At 42.2% G+C, this 26,713-nt stretch overlaps 1 protein-coding gene, 1 long non-coding RNA gene and 1 pseudogene across 9 annotated transcripts in view; all 3 read left to right on the top strand.

The window, feature by feature from the left end:
* The window catches only part of LOC140612849 (uncharacterized), a 129,977-nt gene that overhangs the window by 41,693 nt on the left and 61,571 nt on the right, over window positions 1–26,713 (top strand). For 5 of the 8 annotated variants that reach the window (XM_072791046.1, XM_072791047.1, XM_072791048.1 and 2 more), the window contains one exon: window positions 20,608–20,664. In XM_072791046.1, the coding sequence (XP_072647147.1) occupies window positions 20,608–20,664 (57 nt within the window). The other 3 variants (XR_012013960.1, XM_072791051.1, XR_012013959.1) reach the window with 3 other exon arrangements.
* Window positions 735–2,760, top strand: LOC140613476 (uncharacterized). Its single transcript, XR_012014488.1, has 3 exons — window positions 735–883; window positions 2,269–2,319; window positions 2,521–2,760. It is a non-coding gene; the product is annotated as an uncharacterized lncRNA (long non-coding RNA).
* Window positions 14,927–16,170, top strand: LOC140613477 (zinc finger matrin-type protein 2 pseudogene; annotated as a pseudogene).

Genomic DNA, 26,713 nt, shown 5'->3' on the forward strand with positions numbered 1-26,713 from the left:
TCCAGGTTCCCAGTGCTCCATCACTTGCTCTTGCTTTGGGGGATTGTAGCAGGTGTCGCTAACATCCTGCCCACATTCTCTGGCCCATCTTGGAGTTATTTTTGGAGATATTTTTCAAGATAAAAATGTGAGTGTAGAGGAGCCTGCTGACTCCGTTGGAAAAGCATGCACCTCTTGATCTACCTACTACTACCCTGCAGTAGGGGTAGACGTTCTCCATGGACTGGCAGCTCTCGCCTCAAGTATCCATATCTCTGCTTCTCAAAGAGTTTTTGTTGCTGTTGTTGTACCAGAAAGCTTGCTGGCTGCAGGAATGTGCACCCCCAAACAGTGGATGTCGGGAGCCACCGCATAAATGCCCCGACCTTCTGGTTCTCCAGTGGGACGAGTCTGAGGTGTGTCCCGCATGTTTTCTCAGGGCGTCTCAAGGGATTAAATCACAGTTTCCCATGGTGATAACCTGCTCCTTAATATACCTTATATTGGCTTTTCTCCCGTTCTGCCTCACTTTCCCCGCCCGCACTTGTACTTCCTTGAATGACCTCTCAAATAAACTTCTTGCACCAAAGTTCTTGTCTCAGGGTTGGATTTTGGAGATTCCAGTGGCCATACTCTCTGACTTCTAGCCCTTATGACTCTTAAGTTTAGAATTCTGTAAATCTGATTTGTCCAGATCAAGGGTGACACTTAGCTATGGGGGGGGGGGACCGTCAGTGGGCTTATTGTTAGTTAGGACATGAGTGACATTTCTTGTCCATCTGACTTCTCCACACCAGGCGTTGTGGTGGGCAAAGGGACATAGAGAACAAAACCCAATTTCTAGAACCCTTAAAGAGTTCTAGTTGGGAAGTAGACTTCCCAATAATACTTCTATCACAAAATGGTTTTAGTACAGTGGAGGAAGGGATAACAAATGTTGTGGAAGTAAAGTAACTATAGGTTCGGGCATTGAGGGGTGGTTAGAAGCTCATGCAGAGAAAGGGTATCGAGAGGATGTTCCAAGTAGAGGCCAAGGCATAGAGCAATGAGAGAACATAGACCGCTCCCTGGCTGCCAGGCCACGTCTTACCTTAGCAACTTCTCTTTGTGTTTTGTTTTTTTCCTGAAAGGAAGAGTGAGGCACCATGGGAGAACCTCAGGTGCTCTGAGTTCAAGCCTTCTGTTATTTTCCACATCAGTGGGAAGGTGTCCCACTGATGTTTTGAAGCCAAGGAACATATTACTTTACAGTAGAAGGAGAAAAGGTTTAGAGGATGGTGGGAAATGGAAAATTGGAGCACAGAGCCAGGATAAGCAGTCTGTTTTATATGGCTCATGACAACTGCTCCTGGAGTCATCAGGAGTAATATTTATAATCAGATAAGTTGATGCTTTGGATGAGCGCCTGTGACTCTTCTGCTTCTGGAAAGCCAAATTACCTGTCTTCCACAGACTTTCAAGAGACTTCTCCTCACATGGAAGGGATCTGACTGTGAGGATGACATTGAAAATACATATATTTTTAAAGATTTTATTTATTCATGAGAGAGAGAGAGAGAGAGAGGCAGAGACATAGGCAGAGGGAGAAGCAGGCTCCTCGTGGGTAGCCTGGTGCGGGACTTGATCCCAGAGTCCCACGTTCACACCCTGAGCCAAAGACGCTCAACTGCTGAGCCACCCAGGTGTCCCAACATAGAAAATATTTAACCACCGTATCATAGATACCAGACCAGTCAGATGACACAGTCCATAGACATTGGGATGGTTACATAAAGTGTGTGCAGACTACTCCAGCCGTGTCTTCAGGACCATCAAACCTGACACTTGTTTGGCAAGAGAAGCTTAAGGACTAACCTGAGGCCATGTGGCGACAGAGCTAGGAGTGGAGCCCAGGTCCCCTGTATTCACCTTCCAACACTTTCCGCTGCATACCTGACTTCTCTCCAGCCTCAAGGCCTGGATGAGACAGGTGGAGGGCCCTACTGGTTTATCCTAAACTTGACTCCTACCCAAGGCTGCCCATGGGCAGGGTGTCTGGTTCTCTAGAGGTCCCAAGTGGGGAAAGCTTTCGTACCTCCACTCTGAGGATTATAGCTGTGACACTGCTTGTGCTAATGTTGAAAATTCTTTATCCACTAGTACATAAACATCTACCCTTATGTAATTACAAGCATAATTTATTTGCAAACATAATATGTCACATAACATATGGTAGAGGATGCAGAGCAACAGTCAGTTTTTTAAAAGTTGCCTACCAGATGTATTATACGTCACTATTATTTTCCTTAGATCCACCTCATTCTGACTCCAAGTCCCTATCCTGCCAGGCTTGTGAGAAAGGTAACTATCCACCTCCCTCTTTTCAATCCATGGACTTGTGCGAAGTCCAGAGGTCTTCTGCAACACCAAGGCCCTGCCTTCTCATCATTATTCCTTTGTTCAACAACTACTTGTTGAACACCTACCATGTGCCAAGCCTGGCTCTAGGAGCTGATGAATGGTGATGTACAAAAGAGGTTAAATCCTTGCCCTCTGTTCCAGGCTGAGCAGCACTCTGTTCCTCACCTCACTGGCGAGGCTGGGATGGGGCCTCCCTAGGAGCTTGTGCAGCTGCTCCCCACTAGATGCTGCCTAACATGGCATCACCAGGAAGTGGGGAGCAGATTCCCATCTAGATGATTCTGCACTCCTTCTTAAAGGGGACCTCTTCTCCTAGACTCATCGGTTCTCAAAGGCACAGTCCCTGGGCCCTCCCTCTCCAGACCACCCTTCATGGTCCCTCAAGGCGCAAAACTTTTTTTAAAATCATAAATGTAAAAAATAAATAAATAAAATAAAATAAAATCATAAACGTCATGCTTATTTCTTATTATAACATACATACATCAGAACTACTCAGAACACAATCATTGCATATTTAGTTCAATGAAGTTTTAAAAAATTGTGGTAAAAGTTCACATAAAATTTGTGTGAACTCCCATCCTAACCATTTTTTTAAGTGTTCAGTGGCACTGAGTCCCAAGGTGCAAAACTTTTACCCCGAGAGGCTGCATCCAATTTTTAGCTCTAACCAAATTTTCCAGGCAAAGCATGCAAAACCTGGAAGCCTGCTTGAATGAAGGGAAAGGGAGCCAATGTAGTATTTTAGTCAAGCAACCTGACATATAAACATTGTAACTGTCAAATCAAATTGCAGTGCTGACTTGTCCATGCTGAACTTTATACCACATTCCTATTATATACATTTGGTCAACACATGTGCATAAGTGTGTGTGTGTGTGTCCACCTGCATGTGTCTGGCAGCTGGGCCTCAGTGGACTCTGGAAGGTGGTTCTATCTGTTACCAGATCACTTTGTACTCAGAGTCCTGCTGCCTCTTCCTGCTGCCCTGCAGGACTAACCTCCGCATCACTTCAACCCAATGCCTACTGTCAGCTAACTGGGAAAGCTCCTGATAAACCCACACTAACTAAGGTATTTTCCCAGAAAAGCCCAAGGATTATTATTATTTTTTAAGATTTTATTTATTTATTCATAAAAGACACAGAGAGAGGCAGAGACACAGGCAGAGGGAGAAGCAGGCTCCATGCAGGGAGCCTAATGTGGGACTCGATCCCGGGACTCTGGGATCATGACCTGAGCCAAAGGCAGACGCTCAACCACTGAACCACCCAGGCATCCCTAGGCCCAAGGATTATTTGAGGGATATCTGCATTGTAACTGGGGACACTGAAGACTAAAATGTTCCCAAGACACAAGAGAATGGATTTGTAAGGATGGAATTTCGTTCATTGTGACAGGATGGGATTTTTGGATGGAGGAATAGTTTTGGGCTTCACTCTCTTTTAAGGATATAATCGTATGATTTTTCACATGATTATCCAGCAATTTAAAAAGCATGTATTGGGAGGGGTACTTTGCAGCATTCTTCCTTAGCAATTTCATCTTCTGCAAATGATATAAACCATGACTGCTGTTTACTCCTCCCCCCCCTCATGGATTCCGTTTTCATAAATCCAACTTCCTGCTGGCTACCTCCATCAGGATAAACTCATGGAATCTCAAATTCAATATGTGTACAACCAAAGTCATCATCTTTTCCCCCAAACCAAGCCCCATTCCTGGTGTTTACACAGAACATGAGTGAGGGGTTTGGGGTGCAGAGGGAGAGGGAAAATCCCAAGCAAGCAGCTTGGAGCCCAACATGGGGCTCCATCTCACGACCCTGAAATCGTGACCCGAGCCAAAATCAAGAGTCAGACCCTTAACCAACCATCAAGGCACCCTTTGTGTTTCTAGTTCTATTAATGGTGTCTTTCTCCGTGTCCTTTGTGTTTATAATCTTCAAATGATTTAAATGACCTCTGGGTCTTTCTTTTCCTTCCACCCCTCCCACCCCCCCACCCCCCACCCCCCCGGGTCTTTCTTTTACCTTACTTCTCCTGTCTGGGTAATTAGAATATTCTCCAGGTGCAGTCTCCATAAGATCTCTCAATCCACTCCTTCTTTTCCATCCCCACTACCAGTGCCCTCATTCTAGCCCTCCTGAGCTCTTACCTGAACCATGACAGTAGCTTCAAAGTTGGTTTCTTCACATAGGTGTCTGGTCACTCCTATGATGGTCTAGTCTAGCTCAATCTTCCTGATTATGTTTCCAATCATATTACTAGATGGGGAGGACTGCATTTTGTTCTTTTTTTTTTTTTTTTTTTTAGATTTTCTTTATTTATTCATGAGAGACACAGAGAGAGAGGCAGAGACATAGGCAGAGGGAGAAGTAGGCTCCACGCAGGGAGCCCCACATGGGACTCGATCCCAGGACCCCGAGATCACGCCCTGGGCCAAGAGGGCGCTAAACCGCTGAGCCACCCGGGCTGCCTTATTTTGTTCATTTTTATATCCCAGTGCCTAACGGTACCTGATACCTAGTAGGTACCCAATAAAGGCTGGATTGAACTTATGCTGTTTTTCTACTGAAATTTTTTCAGTAGCTCTCCATTCCCTTCTGAATGAAGCTCCAGCCTGACATTCAAGAGCGTTAGGAAAAAAAAAAAGAATTGGGTTATCCTGAGGGCCAGCGTAGCACTGTAAGGAGCTCTAAAGCCTCAGAAGGTAAGGGAGCCAAGAATCTGAGACTTCTGCACAAGACTAGGACCCTCCACAGGGAGTAGAAGATCTCAGGTTGCTATTTTCCCTCTGCCACTAGCCAGAAGCAGATACAAATCCTCAGGGTAGGAGGGCCATTCAGATTCACATTTGAGTTCAAATCCAAGATGACCAAGCACAAAAGGAGGGAGGCCACTGGGGGGAGTGGGGGAGGGCAGGCAGCAGAAAAACAAATATCCAGCTTAGAACCCAAGAATTTTGAATATTGGAATTCTCAGGTATAGAATATATATTTTTAACTTAACAAAACTGTAACAATGATTAAGTGCTAGGATTAAGTGCTAGGTGTCACGGCAAGGATTTTTTTTTTCAAAAAAATTTTTTAATTTTTTAAAAACTGGTTTTTTTTAAAGATTTTATTCATTTATTCATGAGAGATACAGAGAGAGAGAGACAGAGACAGAGACAGAGACACAGGCAGAGGAAGAAACAGGCTCCATGCAGGGAGCCTGACCTGGGACTTGATCCCGGGACTCCAGGATCACACCCTGAGCCGAAGGCAGGCACTAATCCACTGAGCCACCCAGGGTTCCCCTTTTTTTCAAATTTTAACTTATTTAATTCTCACAACAATTCTAGGAAGCAAGTATTATTATCATTCCCATTTTATAATGAAAAAGCTGAGGTACAGAGATTAAATTGTCCCAGGTGAACTATTCTTAAGTAGTAATGCTACAGTTTGGATCTAGGGCCTGCACTCTCCACCATTGCATTTTGGTGACTTTCTAATGCAGAATCAGTACATATGAAGAATTTAAAGAAATAACAGGTGAAATATTAAAAACAAGCAGGCAACTAAAGCCCCTCAGGGATGACCAGGTAGATTTGAAAAAAGAATAGAAGAACCCCTAGAAGTGAAAATAATATGGTTAGAAGTAAACATCTAATGAACACGTTAAATATCTAAAGAGGTGATTGGGGAATGGGGAACTATCTGCAGAAAATATCCAGAATGTGGCATGGGAAAAAGGGGAATGGAAAGTATGAAGGAGAAGGTTAAAGATATGGAAGTTAAAATGGAAAGTTTTCATACATATTTAATTGGAGTTTTGGAAGGAGAGGATAGAGAAAATGGAAGAAGCATAATATAGATATTTTTAAAGATTTTATCCATGTATTCATGAGAGACATAGAAAGAGAGGCAGAGATATAGGCAGAGGGAGAAGAAAACTCCCTGGGGGGGAGCCCAACGTGGGACTCGATCCCAAGACCAAGGGATCATGACCTGAGCTAAAGGCAGATGTTCATCCACTGAGCCACCCAGGTGCCCCTCATCTGTAACTTTAAACTCTCATCCTTCACTGTCTTTGTAAAAGTTCAATCCTCTGTAGTTTAAAAATCAAATTCTAATAATATGGCATCCACTCAGCACTATTGTGTAGAGACACTGTTCTAAGCATTTCACACGTATTATCTCACTTAATCCTTTTGACAACCACAAGGGCCAAGTACTAATACTATTCCCATTTTACAGAGGTTCAATAATTTGCCCAAAGTCATACAGTTGGTGAAGCTGGGCTTTGACCAAATGCAGTATGGATTCTAAGTCTCCACTCTGAACTCTAATATGAAACTGCCACTATTCTTCAGATATTGTCCAGAAGGTTTTCTATGGGAAGTTAAGGGTTAACATCTCTGAAGAGTTGAACAATCATATGGGATTTTTAAATGTCTAACTCCAGCCAGGTAGTATAGAGAGAAGATAATGAAAAATTAAAAGCCTTTTTCTGGCGGGGGGGCCTAAGTACTACTCTTCATGGTTCTGAATATATCCATGTGCCAGAGAATTGCACTTTAGATAATAAGTTAACATAAAATTGGTGGTACAGTTTAAATCTGACAGCTCTGTGTGTCTGATACATTCTGTGAAAGTAATTTTAAAGATAAGACTTTACTCTCAGATCTGAAATAGGTTCTTTAAACATTTCCAACGCCATACAGTATTTGCGGAATTGTTTCAATTATATGGAGAAAAACTATAGGGCTAAGAGGAGAGGAATCTTTTAATCATAAAATATTGTGTTGCCAGAAAAGAAGCAAAATATAATCAAAGAAATGTGAACCAAACAATGTCAGTGAGAATTCTTGGCATTTAGTTTTAGAAGCCATTTTGCATGGAAATGAATAAAATATAAACACAGTACTTTATCTAGGATATGGCAAGAAACTTCAAGATTGTAATGTGCATTAAGATAACATTCCAAACCTATCCTTTCAAGTTTTCAGCCAAGAATTTGTTTTTACAATTTCTTTGCAGTTGGCAAACAGCTAGACTCTACTTGAGATATCAGTTTTCATGCTTATGGTCCCAATCCCATTGTGTGTAACTATTAACTTACTGTATGACCTTGACAAACTCACTCCCCTTACCCCAACCCAAATTATGGAGGTGGATCTCTCAGGCCCCTCCTGATTTTAAAATTCTGTGGTTCTAGCCTAGGGATTAGGACATAAACACCATAAAACGTGCTGGCTAGAGGGATTGGGTTTTTAAATTTTGGGCTGCTTAAGCATCTTTAAGTGATCTGCCTTAAAGCCAGTTATGTAAACCATGGCAGCCAGGGCCTATCAGTGATTTACTTGGTTTTGGTGCTGGTTAGCAGCTGCTGTGCCCGTTTCAAGTCCCCAAGTCTCTGTAGTTCACAGAGACAGTCTGTCCATGTGCTTCCTTGACTCCCCAACACGAAAGGGATCTGAGACATTCTGGGCACAAGAAGAAGTGATCACAACTGCCATGGTCCATGAGAGGACCTTGAACAGCTTCCTAAACTGCAGGGAGGTGTGGACTCCCTGTGGTACACTACCCAGATCCCCCCTCGAGACTGAAGCCCTCATGCTCCCAGCTGCCTTGGCAGCTGGCAGTTCTTCAGGAGACAGCTGCTTTGCCCAAAGCCACCCCACTTCCAGGGCAGCCTACATCTAAGGACTGCAGATTCCTTGGAGAGGCAGGTTAATGGCCAACCCTCTGCCCCAGTGGGGTCCACCTCTGAGGGAGCCTGAGCTCCCAGAGCGTGGGCGGATGAGTGAAGCTTCTCCTGTGGACCCACAGGTGTCACCTCTGAGCTCCTCCCTAAACTTCCTGCCCCAAGATCTCTTAGAGCCCTTTCTGGGGATCCAGACCTGCCACAAAGACTTACTGACCTGAGTTCAAACTGGGACTCTGCTTATTTCCACGCTGGATCTAGGAGTAAATTTCCTCTTCAGTAACATGGAAATAATGACTACTTCATAACATTCTTTATTATAAAGAAATGAGTCCAAAGTATGTAGGAAATGATTAGCAGCAATAATTTAACATTTATTGAGCACTGATGTGTCACGGTATGGACTTCACAACACAAAAACTCCAGGAAGAAGATAATATCCCTACTTCACAAATGAGGAAACTGAGGTACAGAAAAGGTAAATAACTTCTCCAACACCACACAGCTAAAGTCAAGAATTTAAACCTAGGCAGCAGGACTGCAGAACCAACGTTCTGCGGTCTCCCACTGCTAAACAAAAAATTTTAATGTATTTGGGTGATGATAAATAAAAACCCAAAGACGTCACCTGATTCCAGAAGGACCTTTAGAGCAAGGCAATTGTAAAATAAAACTTTTACAAATAATTTTTGTACTCCTGTTTTTTATATTTTTGTGTTAACTAGAGATTATGCTTCTTTTTGCTTCGGATCAATTCTTCTTCATCAGGAGCATGAACGAAACAGTTGGAGGGTGTGACAGAGTTGTTCCGTGAGATCATTTATTTTTGTTGTTTCTATTTTAATAAAATATGTACTGAGTTTCTGTTTTAATGATATTGTCCTGAGTCTGAGGCCAAAGAATAAATAAAACAATGACATGTTTCACTATTAGGTAGTCATTTTGTATACTAATTGGGTTTAGGTCCTATCACATCCCTCCCTCCCTGGGTCGTTGGGAAGTATATTGTACTGGGAAAGAAGGGCACTCTGGCAAAGGCCCCTTCTTTGCCACCCCTGACCCCTCATTTATAGTCTAGATTTGCGTTCGCTTCAGACTAGCTGTCTGTTATTAGCCAATGGAAGGCCTTTGTTTCACATTTCACTTCTAACCTAAACAGATTTATGTCATAATTTTTATCTTAGGGGATAATGTGTTAACAGTGCTCGTTTAGACCCCGTTACACCTTTAAGGTCAAGGAAGTCTGTTTTACTCTTTAAGGCACAGTCTGTTAAAGTTTTTATGATTTGCAAACAAAGTGGTTTTTCATCTTCTGCTATTAGATAACTAAAGTATAAGAGAGCTCCTTCTACACCAAATAAATTAAACATCTGAAAAATTTACAGCTCCAGGTACGTTTGCCAGACTAGCATAACTGAATAAAGTCAACAGATTAAATGTTCCCTTGGCAATCAGTAAGGGTATGAGATACAGCACCTGGGCTGCTCCACTGGGTCTCATTATTAAATCACAAGCAAGAGCTCAGGATCCCAGGGTCCCAGGTGACAGGTAGGAGCTGACTTTGGAGGATGGAGTCATAGTGGTCATTACCCATGACTTCAGAAACTCTTAGAGCAACTGAGATAGAGAGAGAAAGAGAAGATAGGAGGGAGGGAAGAAGGGAGGGAGGAAGGAAGAGAGCAAGAGGATGCTGGGGAGAGACTATATGTTTCAATGAGGGAAGATTCTAGTTTTTGTATGTCACTAACTTGGGAATTCATCCACGTAACAGTGTATAACTTGTGCAATCTCAGAGCAAAAGTCAAAAAGAGGGAATATTTTGTATGTGGAGCCACTTTCACTGTCAAGGCCAGAACAAGAACTTGCTAGAAAAAGAGACAATATTTCCCTCTTTCTAATTTCTTAGAAAGGCTTTGACCAGGACATGCTTTTGCCCTAGGGAAGGAAGATTTGGTCTGCAGAGCTGGTGGCAGCAAAAGAAGGATTGGAGCGTAGGATCCAAGAAATTATGTGTGATATCCAGTCTAACAGTCTAATTCTTGGGAAGATTTCATGTGCCAGAAGCCAGTCATCTCATCTTTAGTAAATGGAATTTATTAACCAAAACACGGTTTTAAATTTGCACATTTAATGATGGGAGGGTTCAGATGATCAGTGGAAAGATGGGGTGAGGAGCAGCAAGGATGCATTTAGTCAGAGGTCATCTCATTTTTAGATCATAGTCATGGGCCCAGTAGACAAACCGGGTCCCATTTAAAAACCTCTTTCCTTTCTAAAGGTCTCATGGGAATCTAAGTGCCTGAAGGAAAATATGAAAGGCAGGATTATGCTTATACTTCTTAACTATTGTCAGCACAGCTTCTCTGGAGACGAATGGGATAGGAGAAAGGATAAACAATGTTCCAGGTGTATTGTATACCGCTGCCTTTAGTAATTACTAGATTTCCAGTTCTATTATAGCCCCTTTGGGATGGTGTAAGAATTGGAAGGAGAGGGGATAAGGGTGTGTGTGTGTGTGTGTGTGTGTGTGTGTGATGATTTAGTGTGCCTGACCTACAAAGTATCTGAATTTAAGGTAAAACCATTAAATTAGGTTCATTGTTGAATTCTCATGGGGCACACTAACTTTTCCATTTTCACTTAGGAAGCAAGGGTGGAAGAGAAGCTTCCCATGCCTGGTTTATAAATATGGCCTTGAAAATGTCCACAGACGTATTGTTGTCTTGTTGAGTCTGCAGCCAGGAAGGCAGAAATCACTGTGGCAAAGCAGGTGTGAACGTCCCCCTACTTCAGAGGCAGCTCTCTTTGAAGCTGGAAAATCAAGGACGCTGGTACCTTCAAGGAAACAAGGATATAATTATCACAACCCCCAACTGGCCAGTGACCTTCCATTCCTCAGGCCACCCTACTCCCTTCGCTGGCACCAGCCCAGGTCCTCACAGACTCAGCTCTGTGTCCCAGACCGCTCAGACCCAGGAGCAACCCCCTCATGCACCCTTTGAAAGCATTTGTAATCTCTTTCTACTGCGCTGCTCTTGCTGACATAAATCCGCCAGCCCAGGGGGCCTCTGAACCCCCCACGGAGGGAGGCCTGCTCAGGCCAAGTGGAGTCTGAACAGCTTAGGAGTGGAATTTATGCTTCCCCTCACCTGTGCCGTCTGTCTGTGGCCCCTACCCCAGTCTGGTTTTGGAGGTTTGAACATGACCCCCCAGCTTTTTGCCAAGTCTGTGGCCATCATCACTTGAGCCACAGAAGCAGACTTCTTGAGGCCTTTGGAAGCTAATAACAGTGACTCTCAAAGTCATTATTATATTTGAAATGTTGAAAGCAGAGGCCCAATAAAATGAGTTCAGAAAAACAAAACTGAGCTATAAATCATCATTTGAAAAGAGTGGCTAAAGAACTCATCTACTCTGAATACCTAGGGGCTATTTCTCAGCTACAGCAATAATCCCCACATTTGGATTCCCTTCACTGTGTGAAAGCCTTGGCTGTGTTCTCTTAGCACAGACTCTTCTCTGCTTCTATGAGTCAAGTGTCCAGAATCAAGAGTTACACAACACTCCCCACCCAACTTTTTACACACACATACACACACACACACACACACACACACACACTCCCTACTCCAAGGGGTCCACTGAATTGTATTAATTCTTTTTGACTATGAAGAATTTATCCTACATTATCATCAATCAGCACTCATTGCAAATTTACATTTTATTTATTTTAAGATAAGAGTAAAAGTCTACTTCCTTGATCTCATGAAGACTACTTATTCTAAACTGATAGACTTAATGAAAAAACACCAGAAGCATTATTCCCTGTAAAATCAGAAGCAAATTAGGGATGCCCTTATCACTGTTATTATTGGAAATTCCAGACCAGTCATTGCTTCTCAGGGCACATTTAGCAATGTATGGAACCATTTTTGGTTGTCATAACTTTGGGAACTGGAGGGCTATGGGCATCTGGTGGGTAGAGGCCAGAAATGCTGCTAAATGTCCTGCAATGCGCAGGACAGTCCCCACAACAAAGAATTCTCCAGCCCAAAATGTCAATAATGCTGAAGGTAAGGAACCTTGCTTTGTATAATGCAGCAACACGTGAAACATAAATAAGAGAATTAAAGTTTAAAAAAGAACTATTTTTCATTGTCATTCATTGTAAAGAACATGTATCACCCAGAAAAGCAACAGCCTCCCCCAGAATTAAATAAACATTATTAAAGTTCATAAAGTAGTAAACAATGTGGCTGGATAAGATGTTTTCAATTATGAGACAGACTTAAGAGTCTTTAAATTTTCCTATGGGCTTATATATCTATTCTACAAAAATTTCCTGAGAACAAAAGGATTAGTTTTATAAAAGAACTCTTAGGAGATATAAGATGACTTTTACATTTTACAACTATGGAGGGGATCCTGCTTTCCCTCTCCCTCTGCCTGCTGCTCCCCCTGCTTGTGCTCTCTATTTCTCTGTCAAATAAATAAACAAAATCTTTAAAGTAAATAAATATGACTATGGAAAAAATAAGAAATTTTATTATTATTTATTCTTCCCCAACTATAAACTGGACTTGAGGACTTTTTAAAAACAGTTTGTTAAAGCACAAAAAAATTGTTTGGAGGTTGTAAATACACACACACACTCCTTTTAACAGGTGAAAACTTCCTCAGTATTTTTTAATGAGGCTAGTATTCAGATGAATCATTGGAAATCTAACTAATCTATCATAATAGATCATTATGATCCAGTAGATGAAGCTTCTTAGGGGAGGCCTCATACCTTATTCATCTTTCTATCTCCATAACTGACACATATCAAGAACCCAATGTTTGGAATTAATGAAATAAAGAAAAAAACATTAACAGTGAGAGATGGCCTTTGAACTCACTAGTCAATAGTTAACATACAGATATAGCAATTGTAATTCAACATCTAAGAACCCACATCTGAAAGGCTGAAAGAGGGTAGCCTGGGTGGCTCAGTAGTTTAGCACTGCCTTTGGCCCAGCGTGTGATCCCAGGGTCCTGGGATCAAGTCCCACATTGGGCTCCCTGCATGGAGCTTGCTTCTCCCTCTGCCTGTGTCTCTTCCTCTCTCTCTGTGTCTCTCATGAATAAAGAAATAATATCTTTAAAAAAAAATGAAAGGCCGGGTGAATAGTCAAAATCTTAATAGGAGGTTTTGCCTCATGTTGCAACTATAAAATGTACAGGCTAAAAATAGAGGGAGTGAAGAATCAACCAATGATGTTTTACTGAGAAAAGTAAACTCAATTTTTAAATGTTGAAGGCTCAAAAGAACATAAATATCTATATGCACATAACCTAAGTATATCAATGGTTTCCTTATCTTTTGTTCATTTTTGTGACAAGCCTTCAAAACTTGCAGGGAAGGGCGAGAGGAAAGAAACAAAAGAAAGCCAGGGGGAAAGTCACAATCAGGAAATAATCAAAAGCTTTAGCTTTATCCCTTCCATCCAATCTCACAGGCTTTCCTGAGAACCTTCCATCCTGAATGTTTAAATTTTTTAAAGATTTTATTTATTCATTCATGAGAGATACAGAGAGAGAGGCCGAGGGAGAAGCAGGCTCCCTGTGGAGAGCGCCATGTGGGACTCGATCCCAGGACACAGGGATCACACCCTGAACTGAAGGCAGATGCTCAACTGCTGAGCCAACCAGGTGCCCCATCCTAAATGTTTAATAGCATTAATTCCACAGTTTCAAGAAGTTGAAAACCCTACAATTCAGTTTAACATAAAGTCATCCAAAATGATGTACTGGAACAGATTCACAGTCTGAGAAGCCTCAGACAAGTTCACCAGGGAACATATTCCAATATGTTCTCTTGTTCTGTTTGATATAAACTTCACAGCTTAGGGTCAAGAAAAATCACAGTTACTATTCACTGAGCACATGCTATGTGCAAGACAGTTCTTCCTAAAGAACTGTTCATCCATTTTCCTTGGCCATCCCTCACTATAGCCCTCCAGAGGAGGAGACAGATGTAATGGGGGTTATACCAGAGGGCTACCCATACACCGGCAGGGCCAGCCACACCTGCCAGTCCCCAAAGTCAGACTCATAAGTACCACACTGCAGGTGTCTCCAGAACATCATATTTCTCTCAATAACCCACTCCTCATGGATTCATCATAAGATCTTCAGGTCAGCAAGCATTGCCAAGGCAGGGAACATAAAGGAAGAACATGAAACAGTCTTTGGCTAGAAGGACTTGCTGTCTTCTTGGAGATACATGATAGGAAGCAGGCGGTGAATAATACCGACTGCAAAGAGTGCTAAAGGAAAGTTAAGTATGTGTCCAAATGGAAGTTATAGCCAACATGTGGATGACCAAGAAGCAGAATGGAGAAAACACGAGATGGCATGGTTAGGGAAAATCTTACTAAGGACCTGAGGATTTGATAGAGGAAGAAGATGAAAGCAAAGAAAAATAAAGACAGAGTAATAATTTCCTTGTGCTTGGCTATCCTTTTCCAGCATCTCAAAAGGCTTTCTGCCATTACTTGAATTAGAAGATCAAGAGAATAAACATTTATCGAAGTCCACTGTAAACCTAGCACAGTCCCACGTATTTCACACACTCAAAAAGGTTAAGCACTTTGCTCATTCTCACACCACATAAAGTAGGAGAGCCCAGGGCAGCCTGGGTGGCTCAGAGGTTTAGCACCGCCTGCAGCCCAGGACCTGATCCTGGAGACCCGGGATCAAGTCCCATGTCGGGCTCCCTGCATGGAGCCTGCTTCTCCCTCTGCCTGTGTCTCTGTCTCTTTCTCTGTTGTCTCATGAATGAATAAATAAAATCTTTAAAAAGGGGGGGGGGGGCAGTGAAGATGGCGTCGGGCAGCGGGACAAAAAACTTGGACTTTCACCGAAAGTGGGACAAAGATGAATATGAGAAACTCGCTGAGAAGAGGCTCAAGTAAGAGAGAGAAAAGAAGGATGGAAAACCAGTACAGCCAGTCAAACGGGAGCTTCTCCGGCATAGAGACTATAAAGTGGACCTGGAATCCAAGCTTGGGAAGACAATTGTCATTACCAAGACCACGCCACAATCTGAGATGGGAGGGTATTACTGCAATGTCTGTGATTGTGTGGTGAAGGACTCCATCAACTTCTTGGATCACATTAATGGAAAGAAACATCAGCGAAATCTGGGCATGTCTATGCGTGTGGAACGTTCCACCTTGGATCAGGTGAAGAAACGTTTTGAAGTCAACAAGAAGAAGATGGAAGAGAAACAGAAGGATTATGATTTTGAGGAAAGGATGAAAGAGCTCAGAGAAGAGGAGGAAAAGGCCAAAGCCTACAAGAAAGAGAAACAGAAGGAGAAGAAAAAGAGGGCTGAGGAGGACTTGACATTTGAGGAGGATGATGAGATGGCAGCTGTGATGGGCTTCTCTGGCTTTGGTTCCACCAAGAAGAGTTACTGAGGCTTTCTATGCTTGGCCTTTTGTTAACTGTGTGTGTGGGGGGTCATTTTTGGGGGGGTACTTGGGAAAGTCCTTAAGAGCTGCAATGGGAGTGGACTAGAGGGTGGATGTTGGTGGTTTCCCTCTACTTTGGGAGAGAACACAGGATGCAGAGGTAATGCTGTGGCATATTCCTTCAGCCTCAGCATATCACTGGAGTCACAGGGCCTCTGCCTGAGTGTCCAATAAAGAAAAACCTCTTCTGAGGCTGCTTTCCCAAACCTCCCCCTGCATCTTTCCCTCTTCATCTGTCCAATCTCTTTGAGCAGCTGACATTTATCCTGTGTTTTTCATTTGTTTTAATTTTGACTCTTGCTTAGCCTGCAGCAGAAGGGTTCTCTGGGTCCCCTGTGTCCAGTTGATAGCACATTTTTGACCAGCCCTCTTTTTTCCCCAAACCTCCTGTGGTTCTCTACTGCCTGTGCATGCATGTGTATTTCTGCCTGGGTCAGTGGTATGTGCGGGCGTGTGTGCATGAATTTGTCACATAGAGGGAGCCTGAGCTAGATCCTCAGAGCATTGTTGCCTTGGGGCCTGATGTTCTTGGCTCCCTCAGTGCATGTAACAGGAAATTAAATGGGATGAGTGTTTGGTGTGGTTTTTGTCTGGTGAGTTTTTTAACCTTTGTTTTTCATATGTAGACTGTTCAGCCTTTCCTGTTTGTTTCATTTTATTGAGGATTACTCTTTTTTTCTTCCTTGTGAGCAGGCTCTTGGAAGAACCTATTTGATGCAAAAAAAGAAAAGAAAAAAAAATTTTTATATGGGAGCCCTTGGGTCTCAGAGACTGTTCAACATGTATAATAAATGGCATTGACTGGGCCTATTCACAAAAAAAGTAAAAAAATAAAAAATTTAAAAAATTTTTTAAAAAGTAGGAGAGCCCAGCACTAGGTCAGCTCTGTGTTTAATTCAATTCAATAAATGTTGCTGGAGCACCTGGATAGGTCAGACTCTGTCCCAGGACCTAGCAATACTGCAGCAAAGAAAATGGATAAAAATCCCTGCTCTCATGGAACTTACAGTCAAGTGGGGAGACAGATGATAAACCAGATAAGTAAGTAAAATATAAGTGTTTTGGACAGCAGTAAGCAAGAGGAGAAAGAAATAAAATGGGAGAGAGGGATAGGTTGGGACAGGGAGACTACAATTTTAGAAATGGTGGTTAGGGAAGGTGTCACTAAGAAGGTAACAACAAAGCAAAGGTAGGAAAAAAGTGACACCACCCAAGTGTGTATCTGGGGAGAGGATCTTCCTGGCAGAGGGAAGGGCAAGAGCAGAGGCTTTGAGGCAGGTGTGTGCCTGCCATGGTGTTGGAGGAACAGCCAGGAGCCCCGTGTGGCAGAAATGGGATGAATGAGGAGAGCCAGAGGGAAAGCAGGCAGGTAATGGGCTGAGCACCTCTGTCTCAGAACTCCTAGTAAGGACTCTTTCTAAGGAGATGAGCTGTAGCTGGAGGATGTGGACGTCATTGGATTTGTACAACACCTGACCTGCTTTGTCTTCCTGTTGTGTTGGAAATGGACTGAAGGGACCAGGATAAAACAAAGGAGAATAATAAAGAGGATATTGTGGTAATCAGATAAGAGGTGAAGGTTGGCAAAAAGGATAGATAAATGGTGGCAAGGAGAACAGTTTAAAGGGGTCAGATTGGCTTAAATATATTTTGAATGCACAGCCAATAGGGTTTCCTAGCAGATTGGATAGGGGTGAGAGAAAAGCAGAGCAAAACAAATAAATGCCAGGAGACAAGAGGGACCTCAGTAACTTTGGCTCCAGTGAGAATGGAGTTGTTTCTATCTGAGACAGAGATTTTCAAGATGTCTGTTTAACATACAGGGGAGAAGAAATCTGGACTGCAGGTAGAGATCAGCCTCAAAAATAGGTTTCAAAGCCCATGCTCTAGCCAATATCTTACAAACTTGGAATCTGGGGACATGTGTCTTTTTTTTTTTTTTTTTTTTTAGATTTGATCCATTTATTCATGAGAGACACAGAAAAAGAGGCAGGGACATAGGCAGAGGAAGATCCCTGCAGGGAGCCTGATGCAGGACTCGATCCCAAGACCCTGGGATCACGCCCTGAGCCAAAGGAAGATGCTCAACCACTAAGCCCCTATTTGTTCCTATTTGTATGGGGGTGGGAGAAATAGCTTTCCAGAAGTATCAAGAATGAAAAAACTAATTAGACAATCTCAAAACTAGTTTAAGCTATGACTTTCAAAGTCTTGATCTTCCCAAGCTTTCTCTGACTATCTGGGCTCTTCTCCTACCCTTACTGCTCCCCACTCCCACCTCAAATAAAATCTATGTCCAAGTTGTTTCTGGCATGATAACAACAGGGCCGTCACTCCTGGTGGAAATGAATATACTTTTTTCAGAGCAAACTTTACAGAAACAGTGGTTCTCTGTTTGTTGACACTCTCTGAGGACCATCATAAACTCAGACATCCCTTCCACTCCTCAGTTCTTCAGGCTACTGGCTGTCTGGACCTCTTGGCCATTTCAGAGTTTCCATAGGTTGACAAAGGAGGAAGACTGCAGGTCAACTTAATCATTCAACACCTCTGCAATGTATCAGGAGATTCATCAATGTCCTCGTCGCTTGAGTTTTGTTATCTGTTTTGTAAATCAGAGTCACTGTGATTTTTTTAAGACCACATATAAAAGAGGAGAGGCAGTTGATCATTGTAGAAATAAAAGACTGAACTGGACCTTAGAGTAGATGTCTTCTCTCGTGGATGTAGGAAGTTTTTTGTGCTTATATCCTTACTATTCATTGCTCAGGAGGTGGATATGAAATTTGGATTAAAAAATATTTATTGATTTATTGACACAGCAGAGGTTAAGTGCCCTTGCTTATGTTAATCTCTTTAATCCTCACAACAGCACTGAGAAGTGGTATTGTATTATTTTGCTGTGGGGAAAAATGAGGCTGAGAGCACGAGCAACCTACCCAAGCCCAAGCCAACTGTGAGTGGCAAGAGTCAGGCTTACAACCCCAATCTTTAGGGGCTCTTATTCCCATGCCATATTTCTGTCTCATAACATGAACAACTAATGAAACATTTAAGTCAAAACATTTAGTCTCTAAGCCCACTGTTAGCCAAAAATGACTTGTCTTCTCTTTAGAAAAGAAATATCCATGTGGGAGGGGTTTCACCTTAGAATGTGAAGATTATACTCTTAGTTGCCAGGAGAAAGTAAGTAAACACTTTATTCAATGCCTCAAAGATGTGATAACAGAGACAAGAATTTTCCTTTTTTCATTTGCTCAAGAGAGTGTCACGATTCACAAGTATAAGCTGCAGACCGAAAATATGTGTATGTGTCTGTGTGTGTGCCTGAGAGAGTGGGGGAGGGGATCAATGCTTACTCTGGGTAGGTACGGACGATCCCTGACTATGCTCATTGGATTTATGATTTCTCAATTTTATGATGGTGGTAAGGCCATATGGATTCAGGAGAAACTGGACTTTGAGCAGTGCCTGGTTGGCTCAGTTCATAGAGTACACGACTCTTGATCTCAGGGATCTCAGGGTCATGGGTTTGAGCCCCACTTTGGGCATGGAGCCTACTTAAAAAAGAAAGAAACTGCACTTGAAATTCTGAATTTAGATCTTTTCTCAGGCTAGCAAAGTGTTACTGTCTTGTGATGCTGAGCAGGGCAGTGAGCCATAGCTCCCAGTCAGCCATGCAGTCATGAGAGTCAACAACAGATATGCTCACAACCGTTCTGTACCCACACCGCCATTCTGTTTTGCACTTTCAGTATAGTAAATAATAAATTAGATGATATTCAATACTTCATTATAGAATAAGCTTTGTGCAAAATGATTTTGCCCAGCAGTAGGCTAATGTAAGTGTTCTGAGCACCTTTAAGGTGAGCTAGGCTAAACTATGATGTTCCATAGGTTAGGTGTGTTAAATGCATTTTCAGCTTACCATATTTTTTACTTAGGGTGGGCTTATTGGGACATAATGCCATCATAAGTCAAGGAAGATCTTATGTTCTGTTAAGTGCTTTCCATACATGATTGCTCTTAATCTTTGCATTAATTCTTTGAGGCATTATCTCCTTTATGTTATGGAAGTACAAACTGAGAGTCTTTCAGGTTAAGGTTTGTGTACTTAACCTACAGTACCCAAAGCTTATGAGAGGCAAGATTCCAACCGAAGCAGATAGGAGTAACTCCCATTTTCCCTATAGCTCCAAACACACCATTTGAAAACAGTATTCCCACTGAAATGGCTACTCTGAAACTTCACCGAGGGCAGGTAACCTGATAGCTTTCAGGCTGACACCATGGCGCTTTTGATCCCATCATAAAAATAAGCCTATTCTTTTGGCCCACTAATTCCATATCTGGGAATTTTCCCAAAGGAGATAACCAGGCATATGTGTGCAAAAATTAATGTGCATGTAAGTTCTATACATTGTTATTTAAGCTATTTATTACCAAGTTATTAATATTGTTACTAAATTATTAGACTCAAGTGTTTAATAGGAGCTAGGTGAGATCCTTTGTGGTACATCCACATTGGCAATGTTAGGAAGTCGTTAAAAATCATGCTGTAGAAGAATATTTGATAACATGAGATACTGCTCTAATACATTCAGTGAACACAGGGGATGCTATCCTCGTTACGTAGTATATACCTACAGGATACATAGTGGGCGTTGAAAAAATACTAAAAGAGATACTCAGAACTTTCTGTAAAGACATGACTTCAGGCTTCCTTAACTGGAGCTTCAGTGCAGTGTCCTTCTGAGGTTCTGTGTGAAGCATGTCTTCCCACTGCATGGAAGTGGGAATCCAGACTTCTTAACTTAGGCTGGAAAGCCCTACATGACTCTGGTCTTCTGATCATCCCTCCACCCTCTCTCTGCGTTGCTCGCTGTGTTACCCCCACACGGGCCTTTTTTAGCTAGTAGACTATACTGGCCTAGCCCTACTGGTGTGCAGGGACTTTGCACATGCTGTCTCTTCTGCCTGGAACGTTTTTCCCCATTCTCATGGCTGGTTTCTTTCCACAGGTTTCAGCTTAAATGTCATCTCTTCAATGGAGTCCTTTCTTGGCTACCTCACATAAGGTAAGCATCCCCTATTATGCTTCCCTGCAGCATCCTGTCCTTTTCCCTTTTCACACACATGATAATTTGTAATGACATATTTGTGTGTTGTACTTGTTCGCCTTCTCACACTGAGGGTGTGTGGTAAGGTCCACACTGTTTTTTTCACCACTGTACACTAAGTGCCTACTCAGAGGCTACTCATGGCAGGCACTCAAGAAAGACTTGAATGAATGAATAAATGAACAAAGGTAATGCAAAATTTTTAGGCACTGGCTCTGTACCTAGCAAAGTGTCATGGAAAGCTTAGAAGCTCTTCAGAGGAAGAAGACAGGAACTAGATAGCTGGTGGCTGGTAATCAGTGTAAATCAGTGTAACTGATAACTCAGGCTATGAGAATTCATGCAAGGAAATGATTGGGTTATTTCTAAACTATTTCCTAAGAGTGGCTCATTGGATGTGAACTATGTTCTACTTCTAGAAATAATGTGAAATAGAGAGAGAGATCACAGGCCTGAGCACAGGCATCCCATTTTTCTAAAGGTATCTAGAGCCAGATACATAGGTTGAAGTGGAGCCAACCGGTATCACTTTGCATGTGCTCACTTTTGCCCCACACAGTCCCTCCAAATCTGACTTCCTTCCTTAAGCAGGGAGGAGAACCTGCTGCTCTTGTCCAAAAAGGGCTCATCCAAATGTGGTTCACAAGCAGAAGTCATTGTGTCTTCTGTAGAACCACACAAAATATTAAAATGGTGGCAAAAAAAAAAAAAAAAGCCAATCACTTTTCTGTTAAAAGAAAAACCCTCAGAGGTAAAATCTTGCAGAAGGCTTAGGAACAATTGCAAGAAAAAATAGAACAGATTATTCTACACATTTTATTATTTTTCCCTCTGCAGACTACAGAATGGCAACCTTCATCTGACTCTATGAACAAACACATAGGGCGAGCGTAGGGCCCATCAGTGCTCCTAGGGAAGGTTGCCTGTGGACGTGAATTTGGGTGTTTGCGGTGGGGGGCTGGGATGGCATGAATATTTTCCAAGCCTTATTCAAACAGTAACTTCTATCTGCTACCATGCTATCAATTTTCCCAACAGTGGATTGCAAATTCACCTCATAAATCAATCCGTACAAGAGGTCAGAAGCCAACCACAGCCAATTAAAACCTCTCAGCAATAATTCATCCAAGATCTGAGTAAGGATTTTTTTTTTTTTACAAGTCCTAGGAGGCTCTTGTTTATTCTAATCAGATCAGTAGAGGAAGAACTAAATTGGGTAGAACCTGCATTTTTCTCTTATCCCAGAACACAAACTCAGATGTTTTTATAGGGAAAGGAAGAGGAAGAGGAGAAAGATATGAGGAAAGAGTGAGCTGAAGAATTAGAACACTTTCTCCACACAAAGTGTTACTGAGGCTCTCCCAAGTGCCAGGCCTGCATGGGACTGCTTCATCCTGGGGAGCTTCTTCTCCAACCTATCCGGAGTCTGAGCCCTGATAGGGTCACGTCCAACAAACAAATACACCTAAACTACTGTTTAGCGAGTGTCTCTGACATACCAGGCCCTGTGGACACTTGAAATGAATCCGTATATTTATTGCTCTTTAGAAGACTGTAGCTTACAGGTTACCCAGGTGTGAGAAAGTGCTGGAAAGATTAGGGGGCTGTACCGCATATACTCTAAGTGTGTGAATATAGGACTGTGCATATACTACAACTGCACAACTGTAATTGTCTTTTCACTGTAGACCTGTGCTGAAAGCTGGGTGAACTTGGGAGAAATCACTCAGCTTCCTGAACTTCTGTTTCTCGTCTATAAGATGGGTAATAACAGTACCAACTCGTAGGCATGTGGGAGATTAAACAAGATGTTTGCAAAGCACTGGCATGTCCTCTGGCCCCTGAGTGGCTGCTCAGTGCTGGCTGTAACTAAAAACGGTGTGAGATTCTGGGCCCCACCGCAGTGCTCCCTGGTTATCAGCTCATTGGGTTTCGAGATTCTCCCTCCAGTCGCAAGTCTAGCCCGATTTTTGATGGATCACCGCCCTGACACGTCCTAGAGGTTGGGACTGAGGAAGTGCAGGCTCCCTCAGGCGAGATGCCGAGATGCCGACAGCCAGCCTCAGCCTCCTCCTTGGGCAGCCTCCTGGGGGGCTGGAGGGACTCCATGCGGCCTAACGTGCTCCCACCTGATTAGCAAGACTCTGATTTAATCCTCTTCTCAGTCTCAAGCACAGAAGCAGAGCTTCTAGCTATTTTTTAAAACAAAATGCTTTATTTCTTAATTATAAACATACAAGGAAATGCTTATCATAACATTTGGAACAGATCTGAAGTGTATAAAGGAACAGGATTCATAGTCTTGCTGTCTCCCCCCTCTCTATTCCGCACTCCGCTACCCTCATCCTGAGGTAACCAGCAGCAATTGTTCTGGAAATATCCTCCCATGACTCGTAAATACCTAAGAAATACAATGTCAGTACTTTTCCACATGCTATCATATAGACATATCATAAATATGACTCCGCAACTTGCTTTCTTTTCTCCCAGAGTCCAAAGGATTATGGATATTTCCCCCAGCTATTATTTAGGAACTCTAGATGAAACTGTGAGGTCTTTACCCAAGTTCTGCAGGACATTCAACAAAGTAAATAGAAATATTGGCTTTGTCTTCCTGGTTACTATCTCTTAGATTTCACCCATGGAGTTCCAAAGCATTAGATTTGGGGTGAGGAAGTATGTCAAGGAACTCATAACTGTTTTATTTCTCTGTAAAACCAGAGTAGTTTAGGTGTTTATGGTCTGGTTCCCTTTCCTGGGAAAATTCTCGTCTTCAGCTTTTTCTAGATTTTGAGACATATGCAAAGGAAAGCTGGCAGCAAGAGGCATTGTCTTCCTCACCAGACGTCCCTCTGCAACTACTGATACCCCATGGTCTTATCAGGGTGAAGAGATGGTGTGTGTACTTGAGCAGACAAATTTTGTCCCCTCTGTGGTTACCCCATACAGGGTGACCAGGCCCTCAACCACACCAGCCAGGATGAGCGTACAGCCCATCAGAAAACATGGCACACCCAAGTCTCTCAGCTGTTGCAACAGCTGGCATCAATGAAACTGGCCAGGGTGAGTCCAAGAGTAGAGTTAGAAGTCACTTTTCTCATCAAGTCCTGGGCGAGTCTTGAGAAAATGAACATGGAACCAAATCTTGTCCCACACCCAGGGATCCAGAGAGTTGGGAGGAGAGCGGAAGTTCACGGTGGACGTGGCCAACCTGGTGGCCCCCTTCTCTTGTTCTGTATTCATCACCTGCAGGGAAAACACATCCAGAGAGATGGGGATGTTCTTGGGATGAGGTGCTCATCTCAACTCTGCTGGGAAGACAAGACGCCAACACTCCCTCACAACTTACCCTGTGCTGGGGTAAGAGTACAAATCAAGAGACACTGCTGCATGAATCAAGATAAGAGCTAGGAAAAAATCATGTATCCTGAGAGAGAAAAGGTACCCTGACACCAAGCCTAAACCCCTAAATCCAGCCTAGCACTAACAGGGATAAGGAGGCTCCTTCCAGCTGGAAACAGAACAGCCCTCGTAGAGTTATTTATCGCTCGCCTACCATGTTTATTATTGTTTGAGAGCCAGAGAAAGTGGCTGTGTTTACAGCAGGTTAAAGGGATATCAGAACACTCCACACAGGATTCTTGAGGCTCCTAGAGCCCGACAGAGATTAGAAAGCGTAGAGATGCCCCTCCTAGACCCACACATATTCTCTAATTACACTTCGTGTGTGTGTTTATCCAGGGACTGTGAGCTTCTTGGAGATAGGGGTGATGCTTTATATCCTGTACATCCTCTCCCAATCGTCCTTTAGAGGAAATGAGACTTATGAAGCAGGAGCTCCATAAATATTTGTGAAACGAGCTCAGTCAGAGAACTGAATCCGTCCTGACCAGCAGTAAAAGCAGCTCACTCTTCAGCTGATACTATTCAGAATCTAGTAGATGAGGAGCTAGAGTAGCCAGGGAAGGGGGAAGACAAGTTCAAGGAGATGCTGCTCCCAGCCCTCCCAGTGGGGTGAGGAGGGTAGCATCACCTTTCACAGAACAAGGGACTCCATCTGTTAAAATCATTTTTTTTTTTTCAAATTTCTCACTAAGATTTTTTGAACATGGTGGTCAAATCCCCACCATTTCTCATTTTAGACATAAGGCTTAAAAATATTTTTTTAAAGGAATATATGCAGGTCCCCTTGCACAGGGCCTGGAATATGCCCCCAGGCGCTGGTTTCCTTCTCATTTTCCCAGTCCTGTGGACTTTAATTCATGGAAGTTGCAGTAACCTGATGCAGATTCTTTCCTGAAAGCACAATTTGGCAGGAAAAAGGAGGAGGAGGGCCAAGGAGACATGTCAGTGAGGAACTCAGGGAAAGGTACTGTTTTGGTGAATGCTATAGTTTGGTAGCAAAAAAAAAAAAAAAAAAAAAGCATGTGTGGGAAAATCTGCAACACCGAGGCCACTTGATGCTTAACAGCCAGCCTGAACACATGCGGGAGAAATCCAGCTGCTGGGGATCTTACTCAGACTGCTCAGAAAACTCTTTCCATTGTCTAGGTTGTTATTGCTCTAATGTATCTTGTCACTCATCTCCTTACTTCGAAAAAGAAAATTTGTGTACAGATTTTATAAAGAACCTTGTATTTACTTTTTTTTTTTTTTTTTTTTGGAACATGACCCAGAAAACAAACAAAAAAGACAATGGAAGGGATCGTACAACAACTAACAGAAGGAGGTGAAATCTTCCCTAGGTCCCCCATCCCCACCCCCATTTTGAACAATGAAATTTAAATTATTTGGAAATTTACATTAGTTTTGACCTATTATGGCATTTACCTAGAGGAAACATGCGAACTTATAATGTGAAATAATTAAATGTCTTCTTTTGTTTGAAAGTTCTTTAAATTCCTTATGAGACACAGGAATGGATAGAAAACACTTCAGATTCTACAGAAATAAATAAGTATAGACAGATAGATACAGATATGAAAATAACATTATAGGTGATTCTGCTTTCTAGGTAACTTAAATTCTGATACGAGCATAAGACAGTTTTTGAGAGATCTTTGACAAATTTGGTATTTCTCAAATTTCTGTGAAACTCATACGTACTGATTGAAAAGGTATAGAATTTAGTCAAAAAAGTCAAAGTGAGAACCTGAGGCTATTTTTCCCTCTGATTTTTTTTGACTCTGATTTTGTTTGACTCTGATTTTTTTCTAAATTCTTTTCCCCAGCCATGTTTTTTCCAATGCCATCATTTTAGTTTCAATTACTATTATAACTATGCTTTTAGTTTATCACAATTTTTCATGTACATATAAGATCTTTTATTCAATAAATAGTGATTGAATTGCCAACACTGTACCAAGAACTGAGTTTTTATTTTTATTTTTTTTAAAGGTTTTATTTATTTATTCATGAGAGACACAGAGAGAGAGGCAAAGACACAGGCAGAGGAAGAAGCAGGCTCCTTGTGGAGGGCCTGATGTTCGACTTGATCCCAGGACCTTGGGATCACGCCCTGAGCCGAAAGCAAATGCCCAACCACTGAGCCATCCAGGTGTCCCAAGAGCTGAGTTTTAAAAGGTTAATAAAATCTCTGAGTCTGTATTTTCATATACCCCTTCTTATTAAAACATAGTAATATTTCAGTATACTTTTCCTATGCCCTAAAAAATAAACAAAAAACCAACCAAGGTATCAAGGGAACTTACAGACACTAACATTAGTGTTCATTAATGTTCATTAGTGTTCATTAATGAATAACAGAACTGCACTAAAAAAGGGGATGAAAAGAATTGACTTAAGTAACTATGGAAAACAGTTATCTTGACTAGGTATTGTCAGGCCAAAGACAAAAAGAACCATCCAAAATGCTGTCTTCTATTGGAAATGTGGATCTCCTTAAATGTTTACTAGAACATTAAAAATACGTGAATAGGTTGTATAAAATCACAGCCAAGTTTCTCAGTGTTGGAGAAAGAAGTTACAGATAAGGAAAAGGGAAAGG

The sequence above is a fragment of the Canis lupus genome, chromosome 21, assembly GCF_048164855.1.
Source record: "Canis lupus baileyi chromosome 21, mCanLup2.hap1, whole genome shotgun sequence".
NCBI classification, from domain to species: domain Eukaryota; kingdom Metazoa; phylum Chordata; class Mammalia; order Carnivora; family Canidae; genus Canis; species Canis lupus.